Consider the following 12,249-nt stretch of genomic DNA (forward strand, 5'->3'; position numbering starts at 1 on the left):
AGACGTGCGTGAGAGAGTGAGATTATGATAAATGTTTTCGTGCCTTTCTCAGTAACTGCTTTGAACTGTTGTGCGGCAACGGCAGCAGCGCTTTATTTCCTCAGGTTTGCCGCAGAGTTTGATGGTGACTCGATCTGTTCTGGGCTACGAGGCACGAACGAATATTAAAACACAACTCAGGCCTGAAGCAGACTTTTATTGTGACAGGCCGGACTCTGCTGTGGTTTCTTTGGAGTTCATATGTAAGTTAGAACACACAACATGACTACTGTTCGGCAGCCTGATCCGCCTGAGTAAGTTCTGCTGGTTCAGGCTGTCTGTGTGGGAATATGGATCTCTCAGTCTTTATCCTCCTCGAGTGGAGGGAGCAGCTCAGAAAACAGTATTGTAGAACTGAAAGAAAACTTGATCACTCTGTAATCTGTATTTGGGCCTTGTATTGGAAGCTCATTGTGACCTTTGACCCCCCCTTGGTTTAGCATGTATTTTGGGCTTTTGTGCTAGTAATACATAGTTGACAGTTCATGCTTGAGTCCACGTGGAGGTTTGTGCCAAATTACAAGCAGAACGTCTCTGAATATAAATACATGTCGAGTGTTTTGCATGTCTGACCGCAACGTGAGCAACTGCTGGATTTAGGAAAAGACTGTTCGTAATGTGATGTATGCAAATCCTGCAGAAAAACAGCCTGAAGGTTTAAATCCACGGAGCAGCCCGTTCCTTCACAAGAAGAGTCACAATGTTACGCAAAAACTAGAAGGTACACCATGACACAGGTCGGTCCACAGGCATGATGAGGAGCTTTAATCCGCTGTCGTTTCACAATAAAAGCTTGAAAGCTTAGCTCACTTTTAACCCTTTGCTGTACACGAGGGAGTGGAGGAAGTGTCAGCACCACGGACAGCGTCCCAGAATCCTCTCAGGACATGAGGGGGTTAATGCAGACGGTGTCCGTCTCATCGGCCCAAGCTTTTGTTTGACTGCATGCGATCCACAGTCATTATCTGGGATTGTGTGTTTGTTTTGGTTGTGATCGGACTTTGTGTGGCTAATACCCGAGCAGGAATTCCTCACTGTGATTACGGGCATGGCAGTGATGTAATAATCACTGCTGGCAGCGCTGCAGAAACCACAGAAGAAGAAGAAAATACAGTCATGCAGACTGAGAGATGTTTTTATCACTGGTTCATAGCTGTCGACACAGAGGCCGCAATTCCTTCAGTGGCCACAGGAGGCTTAACCAGGCGAGCTGCTGAGGACCTTTGAATTCGCATGTCGGCAGATGATTTTTGCCTGATCGTTGGATGTGTCTGAACCTGCCTTGTTTGCTTCAATCCACACGAAGCATCTCGCGAAAAACAAATTCACTACCAAAATGTTCGACCGTGTCAAGATGGCAACGTTTTGCACCTCCATGCTGAGAAGCTAACTCTTCCAGCCCCACCCCCTCCACCCACCATCCACCCCGACTGACTCTCAACTGAGGATGACAACCAAAAGCTCTGATTCACAAACTTCTTATTGAACACACTGTGGTGAGGTAATCCACAAAAAAAACCTGAGCTCTCGGTGACCTCATCCGCTCCACTACAAGGTCGCGACCTCTTGTATAATGTTTCCAGTGTTTCCATTTCAGGGTCGGGAAGATTTGATGCTGCTTTGCCCGTTAACACCGTTCTGTGTGTGTTCATTAGATAATTACCGCTTTCTTGTGGCTGTGACTGGAGTGTGTGTGTTTCATTGTATAAGCACACAGACGCCTTATCTTTACATTCCACCACTATGTCCGTTTAAGCTTTTAACACTTTACCAAAACACACACACACACTCGCTTACCTCTGTGGAGACATAGTGTGTGTGTGTGTCAGCAAGGGAAAGAAAAGAGTGTGTGTGTGTGTGTGTGTGAATGATGATGTGTTTCTAGTGAACGTATTTTCAATTTCCTCTGACCCTGGAACAACCTTTCACAGCCAAGGAGTTTAGCTTAGGCTTTAGAGGGCTTAGTGGGACACAGGAAGTACACACACACACACACACACAATGAGAGGAGAGGGACACTGAGGCAGAATACACACAAAACCATTATTGATTGATTAATAATCAATACACCACAGAAGAAAAGCACACTTAGTTCTAAATCAGTTTTAAAGTGATGATGCAGAGATTTGACTCCCTGTTTAAAAATAGAACTGGGAGGAAAGATGATCGGTCAGTAATCATCGAATCATTTCAGACACACACACACACACACACACACACACACACACACACACACACTCACACACAGCCTCAAAAATGACAAGCTAAGAGCCCTAAACCCATTCAAGATGCGACAAACACCACAAAAGTCCCTAAAATTGAACCAAAATTAGACTTCAGCACAGAAACACACACACACATTGTGTAAGACCAAAGTTTCAAACACAATCACAGTTGTATGGTGCCTACTTTTAAACCTTTCATAGCAGCAGGTACAAAGTCTGACAGTGGGAGAAAGGAGCTGCTTCCTGTGTGTTGATGTGTGATGATGCGAGCTTTGTGTTTTTTATTGTGAGTGCAGCAACATCCAGCTGCTGATGTTACACAGATGATTTCACCTGCTTGTAGTTGTTTGGTTTAGTTCAGTAGTTGGTTAGGCTTAGGTAAAGATGGCGGTAAACTCCTCCCGACTTTTTGTCCCTTGTTTGGTTGCCATGGTGACACGCCACGTTTGTCTACAGTCCTGAATCACAGGGTCGCCCATTAAATTGATGCTTCTGAATGACCTGGGTGACTGGGAGTCCTTAACTAAACGTTTTCTTTCTGTCTCCGAACACACTCGCCGTCGCCCTCCTGACCCCGTGTGAGCTCAGCGAGCTGTGACATCATCAGCTGCTTCCTCCTGACTCACAGTCAGATGCTGACCTCACAGGGTTAACAAAGAGACTCACACTGACATCCTGCCGGTCTGCTGTTTGTTTTTTAATGTGTGGGTGTTCCAACACAAAAACAGGGAGGAGGGACTTACCGTAAGTCTGAGGATCGGCCAGCGCCTCGGGCCGGTTATTATCTGCTGATGGAGCTCAAGCCATTTACCCATTAGGACAAATTTAGGCAACTTCGGCATGCAAATGTGGTGATTGTTTCGGGGGTGCACTGTCAGAGGGCATTGGATGAGGTTTAAACCGCTGCCATCCTGACAGGCTGGCGGTGGAGGAGGTATGCAGCCGGCAAGGGCCGAGTATGTGAGTCTATAAAACTTGTGAGGAGTGAGGGATAAAACAGCAGAATTCGAACCCGCAGCAGCTTATTGCAGCTTTGTGTTGGGATGGTTTGGACCTTTTCATGGTGGAAAAAGATGATCATCAGAAAAGTATTTTATTAATTTGCAGCTCTTGCTATGTAATCACAGGCTGCACCAATTAGCTCTGCGCATTCCATCATCATTTTAAGCTAACCTCCTTTTTTCACCAAAGTAAAAGCCGTGTGCGGCGCAGCGGGGCGTCGGGGCACGGATGAGGCCGATGTTTTCCATGTGGCAGACAGATTAGCTCCGCTGCTAACGAGCGGCGTTCTCACGTGTTGCTCTCCTACTCCAACGACTTGATGTGAAGCGTTTAATTCTCACAACGGAGGACGAGCATGGCGGTGTGAAGAAGAGGAGGCCTGTCTGTGTCTGATGCATCCATCAGTGACTCAGAGTGGGTGAACAGTCCGGGAGATGTCATGATGGCAGATTTCTTGAACTAATTAAGTACAAAGTGCCCCCCCCCCTTTCCCCTTCCCTGCTCCCTCCTTGCCAAATTTTCTGGATCAGGACTTGTGGGAAGACTTCAGAGTAAAACTAGGATGTGGTATTTTATGACAGTTTAATGAGAGCTTCATTTCAACACAGCTGAGCCTGTAACGCAGACTTTCAGCTACATCGGCCCCATATGGTCAGACAACCCTGTAAACATGACCACAAACGTGTCGTCTCTCGTTGCCTTGGTGATCATTGACCACAGTTTGTTGTGTTTTCGTTGGCAGTTCGGAGAGGCGTCACTCGGCCAGGTTTCTGTTTTCCTTCCCATCTGCAACGAAGCTTCTCTGCCATTTTCTTAGGCTACGTTCAGACTGCAGGCTAAAGTGACCCAAATCCGATTTTTTTGCACGAATGTGACCTGTATCTGATATTGTCGTGACAGTCTGAACAGCTCAATTCTGATTTTTTTATATACGACCCAGACCACTCATATGTGGTCCGAAATCGGATATGTATCCGATTTTTTTGCAATGCGACCTCAGTCTGAACAGCTATGCGGCACATATCCGACTTTTGCATCAGTTAAAGGCGACAGACTACAGATACTGCTCTCTTCCTTCTCGGCGTTCTTCTTAATATTTGGTCGTAATTATGTCGGCTACGATCGGACATTAACGTAAACAAAGCCACATTGTCACATTGCGTGATGTCGTGTCTTCTTCTGCGCATGCGGGTCACTTCAGGGCCGTCACACAGGACAGTGGTAGCAGTCGCATATTTTTTGTAAACACCAAAAAATCGGATTTTACCAAAAAATCGGAATTGAGCATTAAAAGCTGCAGTCTGAACGTAGCCCTAGAGACGAGTCTCTGCTCAACCACACACTGATTCGATGGACTACAGGAGGCTGCATAGCTGTGCACGGTCTGCTCACTTCAAATGCCTTCGATGTGTTTCTTGTTTTTCCATATTTCCCTACCGAACCCCACATTAACGATCTTTTTTTCTGCCATTTTGTGATTACAGAGTGTTATTTATTATTTATGAGCATCTGTTGTGGTTTTTGTGAGTCATTCAACTAAAAAACGTCTTTTTTGGCCGCGAAACTCTCTGCAGGAGAATCCCAGCGCTACCGGGAAGGATGGTTTGAATTTAAAAGTGTGAGACAGACTTAATCCGCCTCGGTCAGATGGTATGGCGACAGCAACAGCACAGAGGGATTAAAGCTCTTTTGATGTGATGAACAAGAAGGAAGCAAGAGGAACAGACACACACAAGTTTTTAACCCACAACACAAGTGATGGATGACGAGAATTGATGTAGCGTGGAGGGGATAATGTGGCGACAGTGACGCCTCAGACCGCAGCTGATTAATAATGTGCAAAGGTTAGAGATAGTATTTCATATTTGGTCTCATTTCTTTAAAATTTGTTTTTGTTCTTGCAGGTTTTGGTTGGATTTTAGCTTTTCTTTTGGACTCCATGTCGTAATCATTAAAAACATGAACTCATTTTATTTGAGAACAAACTTCTTCTAAACAAGCCGTCCTGTTTCTGTCACCACAGTGACTCCGTTCAAAGTAATCAAGGCAAACGTTTTCCCACCACTGATGGTGACACATTAAAAAAGAGAAACAAAGTCAGCAGGCAGGAAGACACACACAGACACACACAGCTGAGTCATCTGTGTACAACAGAAGGACTGCTGATACCAACACGTAAAACGTGATTCAACTCCACACACACAACTCGCCTGGCAGCATGCACACACAGACACACACAGACACCACACTGACCTGTTGAACTCTGTTTTCTTGCCAACAGTGGTGTGTCATCATTATGAATTACGTGTTATCTATAAACCGCTGTTTATGTCTGTGTACATGTGCAGCTCATGACATCTGTGGGAAATGTCATGAGCTAGGGTTAGAGCTAGGGTTAGGATTAGGGTTAGGGTTAGAGTTAGGAAGGTCACAGAGCTGTAGTTCAAAGTTTATTACATTCGGCGCACTGAGACCATTGCGGAAATGTGTCACTTCAGGCTCTAAGCCTCACGACGGCCGAGAACCTGACCCTAACCCTAGCTCTGCATTAGGGTTACAGCTAGGGTTAGGGTTAGGGTTAGGGTTAGGAAGGTCACAGAGCTGTGGTTCAATGTTTGCACAGAAATATCATAGTACTTTTCTAAATAGAGCTGATGCATCAAAGAACACAAACATACACTTTTTTACCACAACATAAAAATGATAATAAAACACAACAAATTGGCAATAAACACTGTTGTTCTGTGTTGCTCAATTCCCAGAAATCTTAATGTAATCAGTTAGTCAGTCTCCCAGCAGGGCTGCTGTCTCTCTCTCTCTCTTACCCACAACCCCAGGAGCACACACACACACACACAGACACACACACAGACACTCACACACACAATTTCTGAAAATTTCCCGAGAGATCTGTATCAAATCAGATCTAAAACGCCAATTACAGTAATGCCGCCTGACACTTTAATGTTTTTGCATTCACAGTGAATACCAGAGGGAGACACACACAGACACACACAGACACACACACACACAGACACAGACAGGCACACAGACACACACACAGACACAGACAGACACAGACACAGACACACAGACACACACACAGACACAGACACACACAGACACAGACACAGACACACACACAGACACACACACACAGACACACACACAAACACACAGACACACACACAAAAGTAAAACCGGAGCTGAAGAGATCACTGATGTAAAAAGATGTGGATGTTCTACCACAGGCACACAGAGGCGACTCATGTGGACTCCCCACAGCTCAGGGGACATGTCCAGTTTAAATCACATGACTCTGACAACAATAACAACAGCAAACTATTTCTGTGTTTGATAGGTTTGATATTATGAAATGTTGACTTCATCCCTTTCATCCTTTTTCAGCCCGTACAAACCCCCAGACACCTGCAGACATGCACCATGGTGCAGCGAGTGTTAGCGTGTCCAGCTAACTAGCGTCCACCTGCAATAGCATCTATTGATACAAGAGGTAAGTGTATTTGTTTTTGTTTCTTTTGAGGAAAAAATGCAGATTGTTATGCTATCAGGCTAACATTAGCACTTTGGCTAATGTTAAACTTTCTTAGCAAACAAAAGTTGGAGGAACTCAAACTTAAAACTGAAGAAAAAAAAACCTGCAGTGACAGAGTGAAAGTAAAAGTTACACACACACACACACACACACACACACACACACACACACACACACACACACACACAGCCAGTGTGTCTTTAACCTTTGACCTCTCAGGCTCATCAATAACCGGGAGGCCGGAAGAAGTGTGTGTGCTGTCTCATCTGTCTTCATTAGACCTCTGTGTGGTGCAGAAGCACTTTCTCTCTCTCTCTCACACACACACACACACACACACACACACACACACACACACAGGGCAAATTCAAACAGTTAAAGTTAATCTAAAGGAAAAAAGTTCCGCTTTTATTTTGAAATGTGACATGTGGCTGCTGTCCTCCGGCCACACAGAGCTTAATTCTTCTTCTTCACATCTGTCTGTCTCATCAGTGTGTTTGGCAGGAAGCAGAGATAGCACTCTGCTATCTGACGAACTGATTATTTAACAGGAGCCAGACGATATGCAAACGAAGCCCAAACCAGGAAGTGATGAAGAACTTTGTGTTGCCGCGTTCGGAGTGACTTCCTCTCCCTCTCTGCACAAGTTCTAAAAATAGAAAATACTAAATAGTAAACAGCACACAGCGGTGTAGTGGTATCAGTCGTGTGTGTGCATACAGTTACTGGACTTACAGAGTTGTTGACTTTGCTGAACGTGTGAAACGGGTTATTCTCCACTTCCAGTGCTTTGTGTTTGGAGGTTATTGTAGAGTGTTATACAATGACTTCCTGTTTCTATACTTGGCTCTCGTGGCATCAAAGCAGCAGAGATGTGATTAAAATGCATAAAGATAAGCAGAGAGCGGCTGGAACGCTGTGACAGCTGTTGGACTGGCTGGTCTGAGAGGTCGCTGTCGCTTTAGCACCTGGAAAATTTAAACACACAAAATTAAAAACGTGACCCGGCAGACGTTTGGCTGTGTGCCGCTGCCCTTCAATGAACTGATGAAATCCTTGTTAATCACATCACTCACCCAGGACACCCTGCTGCCTCAGAGGTCAGAGGTCAGAGAGAACAGGGGGCTGAGGGGAGGGGTTGTTCTCATGACATCACTGTCTTTTCTTCACAGCTGCAAAAGGAGACGTCAGCAGGTCCACATGGTGTCCACAAAGCTCCACCTTCATCCTGAGGAAGACGTAGCACTCCACCTGATCTCCACCCTCGAAGCTGGGACCGTTTCCCAGGTAGGAAGCTGCAGCACTCTGGATTGTTCCTTCTTTCTTCTTCACCCGGCAGATTATTGGTCTGTTTGTGTTTGAATCTGAAGAATTTCAGAAGCCAGTGATGCTGAACTGTGCGTTCACACAGAGAGCGACTAAAGCTGCAAAACATGAGCGACTGGAGTGACTAAAAAATAAAAAAAGATGAGGACAGTCGGGCTTCGTGCAAATTAGCTGACATTGTTGTTCAGGCTGTAAAACACTGACAACCAATCAGAAGGTCGATGTTCTTTGGTTCCTACTAGGGATGTCCCGATCCGATCACGTGATCGGAAATCGGGCCCGATTACGTGATTTCAGACTCAATCGGAATCGGACATTACCTCCCGATCAGGACTTGAATATATATTTATTAGGACTCTCAAAGTTAACGTTTTCTGTGCAGGGTGGCTCTGTGTCTTGTAGGGGTATGACAGTTGCTTTTGGTGCGATAGGTCCTGGGTTCGAGACCTTGATGTGGTTCAGACTCGGACTCGAGGGCAAAAAAACCTGATTGGGACATCCCTAGTTCCTACTGTACTTTAGTTCCTATCAAATGATCCGCCAGAAGCTGATCATGACCGTGATCCGACTCCGTTCGCTTTTAGAGACAGAAAGAGGTTCTGGCCTGGGACGAGGTGTCAGGGGCTGTTGGTTGATCGCTGAGTGGATGAAATGTGAGAGAATGTTTTTTTTTTTTTCTCACGTCATAAGCGAAGAGAGATTCAGCTTTAGTGGCTCTTGGTGTGAACGCACAGTAAAAACGTATCAATCACTAATCGTATATTGAAATTACACATATGCTAATGTGTGTTTTTTTAGCTTCAATCATGAAGGAATCTTCAGTCCACTAACATTTCTTAATAGTTTTCCATTTATTTTTCATTTGCCGCCACAACTTTATTAGTATTTAGTTTCGTTCATTAGTGGTTTTCATACAACAGCGTGTGCAGTGCTTCTGTCTCAACAACAACAACAACAAACAAAAGAAGCGACCACAGCAGCAGCGTGACGACTCTGGACGCAGCTCTGCACACAGCTGACGGATCCGACGACCATCTGGACATTTATTTCATCAGGAAACGGCGTCCAGAGTCTGAACGCTGTGGTGTCGCCGCTTCAACGGCAGGAAGAAGAAAAAATACAGCAAAAGGCACATTCAGTAACAACGGCCCTGTTCCCTTTCTACAATGATACACAGCGAGGAAGACTTTCCCTTCTCAAACACACACACTTTGCATTTATTGCACCCAAAGTCAAGAAAACACCGCAACACAAAGACCCCGGTTAGTGTGAAATAAAAGTGTTGTGCTTCGGTTACACACTAACAGCTTGGAAGACACAGACGTCACGTGTGTGTGGTCATTAGTACAAGGATTTCTATACAAATGAAGTCAGCGGGTTGCCAGGTTGGAGCTTTATGCCCCTTCTTTAAGACGCAGTTATTTACACAGGACGAGTAGAAAATGCTCAGTCAACACACACTCAGGTGTCCGGGGGAGCGAGGCTGCCGGGTCGGATCAGTTCAAGTGTTTGCAGGTGGTTTTCTGTCTGACTGTCAGCTCAGTGCTCCTATGGAAGACCAGATGTACATTCGATACATTCAGCATGGACTCATGCAGACCTGCAAAGAGTCTAATGGTTTTTTAAGCTTGATGTAAAGATCTGAAGGGTGTGAGAGAGTGACTGCACACAGTTTGAACCAACAGCCCAATAATGATTTGTTTGCAAGAAAAACAAACAAAGGGGTGCAGTAATGTCCTTGATGGGCACTATTTTCTGCAGCGAATGAATACACATTTCAAGCTGCAGTGATTTTTAATGGCACAGTTTTTTGGTCTAGGTTCTTACATGCTCGTCTTCACCCAGGAAGTGTCCAATAAGATTCGGTGGCTTAAATAAGCCGATCAGATGGTCGCAGGTTTGGGTGGAGACCGTTAAGGTGCATAGATGAGCCTCCGGCTGAAGCGTGAGATGGTTCAGAATCGGTTGATTGACTCAGCGGCCGATGGCGTGGCTGGTTTTCAGGTGTGGTGCTGCGATGCGATGAGGTTGCGTAGCTGCTTGATGACGGTGTCGATGAGTTTCTGCCGGTCTCTGTCCGTCTTCCTGAACTGTGCGAAGACGTTGTTCTTCCTGCTTGTCTCCCTCATCCTGGACACAAAGCGTAAACAGGTGAGAGCGTGCAAGGTTACATAAACCATGCTCAGTGCAAACACACTGCAGTCAGCTGTTAAAGAAGAGAAGGAATGTGTGTGCTCATTGTCACATGAGACGGTGTGTCTCAGCGTGTTTTTGTTGCAGAACACTGCACCTCCAGGAAGTTTAGGGGGCTCAGCAGACCAGACAAGCCCCAGCAGGGTGCTTCCTCCTGGGCACAGAGAGACCACCAGGCCTGGGCTCTGCTGGAAGGTCCACAGCAACACACTCAACAATCGTCTGTGTGTGTGTGTGAGTGAACTTTTACAGGCGCTAATTTACAGACTAGACCACTGTGTGTGCGAGTGTGTGTGTGTGTGTGTGTGATCACTGTTTTCCATATCAGCTCAGGCTCCACACTGATTCAGGATGTGCGTGTTGCAGTGATAACATCCCATCTTTAACGGCCACGCTGATAAACATGGGAATAATCATGATATGATTTTGTTTGATTTGTGTGTGTGTGTGTGTGAGTGTGTGTGAGTGTGTGTGTGTGATAGTGTTTAATGGTGTAAATCCGCCCCAGGTAAAACTTCACACACCCACTTCAAAAACAAAACGCTGTTACTCTCTTGCGAAAACACATTTTAGTAGTGGTGACACATGCCTGAATATCTCACACACAGACACACACACTCACACAGACACACACACTCACACACAGCAGAGAGGATACTCACGGCTTAAATAACCTGTCAAAACATGATAAACAGGAGACAGAGGAGAGCAGCTGAGATAAACATGGCGGGGGGTGGGGGGGGGGGGGGGTCTAAAAGGGAGGAATCAATTGTAACTACTACATATGATTAGCCTAGCTTAGCATTAGCTTGGAAACAAAGTCAGGAGGTCGGCATAGACAAACTAACACAAATTATTTACCGTAAATAAATTTTTTTTTCAGATCAATGAAGTGAAACTGGATCAATTCCCATGGATATGAATTTTAGACCACATCCCTAATGGAAGTGATGACACAAGATGGCCGACCTTGTGACTAGGAGGAGGATGCTTCCTGTCTTCAGGGTTTATGCTAAGCTAGGCTAAACAATAAACTAGTCTTTCCAGTGCACAGACAGAAGTTACACAATAATTCCAAAATAGTGAACTGCTCCTTTAAGGAATCATTAAATCTTAAATCTGTTGGAAAGGTTTGGGCACAGGATGGGTCAAAGAAGAGAAGGACAGATTATTTACTCACTTCTCCAGCAGGGCCAGTGCAGTGTGTGGGTTCACCCTCAGGTATCTGCAGGTGGGCTTCCCGTAGTCAGCCAGGTAGGTGGACCAGTCCCACTGGGTGAACAGGTCCAATAACTGCACGAGGACAGACAGGACACATCAGACATGTCAACACAAGTCAAATCTATCATAAGTTAACAGAGCTATTTATAAATATGTAGCAGGAGGCTAGTGATGCTAACGTTATGATGTGATAATGTGGACGCCACAGTTACTGTGTATCTCAGATATTTGACCTATTTAAATAATCAATGTATGAATAAAGAATTAGTTCAGGAATCAGATAAAAAGCTGAAGTCGTCCACATTCCAAACTGTTGCATAACCTGCTGCTGCTCTGCTGAACTCTTCCTCACACACACACACACACACACCCAGGCAAGCCCGTCAGCCTGCAGACGTACACACACTCTGTCTCTTTATCTCTGTCTGCGACACACACACACATATATATATGAGCGGGGAGCCCCAGTGAACTCTGGGTAACACCAAACACACACAGATCCAGAGAGAGAAACCATATGTGAGTGAGGGATGAGAGAAGAGGAGGAGGAGGAGGAGGAGAGCAAAACCACATGTGGGAGCGGAGAGAGAGAGTAGAGATGGAAGGAGACACAGAAGAAGAGCGAGCGAGAGGGTAAAGGAAGGGCAGAGGAAGATGGATAGATAAGACTGAGAGAGGCAGAGAGAC

At 45.4% G+C, this 12,249-nt stretch overlaps 1 protein-coding gene across 4 annotated transcripts in view; it reads right to left on the reverse strand.

The window, feature by feature from the left end:
- Positions 1–8,980: 8,980 nt before the first annotated feature.
- exoc6b (exocyst complex component 6B) overlaps positions 8,981–12,249 on the reverse strand; it is a 58,567-nt gene continuing 55,298 nt past the window's right edge. For 2 of the 4 annotated variants that reach the window (XM_028405347.1, XM_028405345.1), the window contains 3 exons: positions 11,522–11,634; positions 11,004–11,015; positions 8,981–10,278 (listed from right to left, as the gene is read on the reverse strand). In XM_028405347.1, coding sequence (XP_028261148.1) covers positions 10,149–10,278; positions 11,004–11,015; positions 11,522–11,634 — 255 coding nt within the window. In that variant the 3' untranslated portion in view covers positions 8,981–10,148. The remainder of the gene's footprint in view (positions 10,279–11,003; positions 11,016–11,521; positions 11,635–12,249) is intronic. The other 2 variants (XM_028405348.1, XM_028405346.1) reach the window with 1 other exon arrangement.

Source organism: Parambassis ranga, chromosome 5 (assembly GCF_900634625.1).
Source record: "Parambassis ranga chromosome 5, fParRan2.1, whole genome shotgun sequence".
NCBI lineage: Eukaryota > Metazoa > Chordata > Actinopteri > Ambassidae > Parambassis > Parambassis ranga.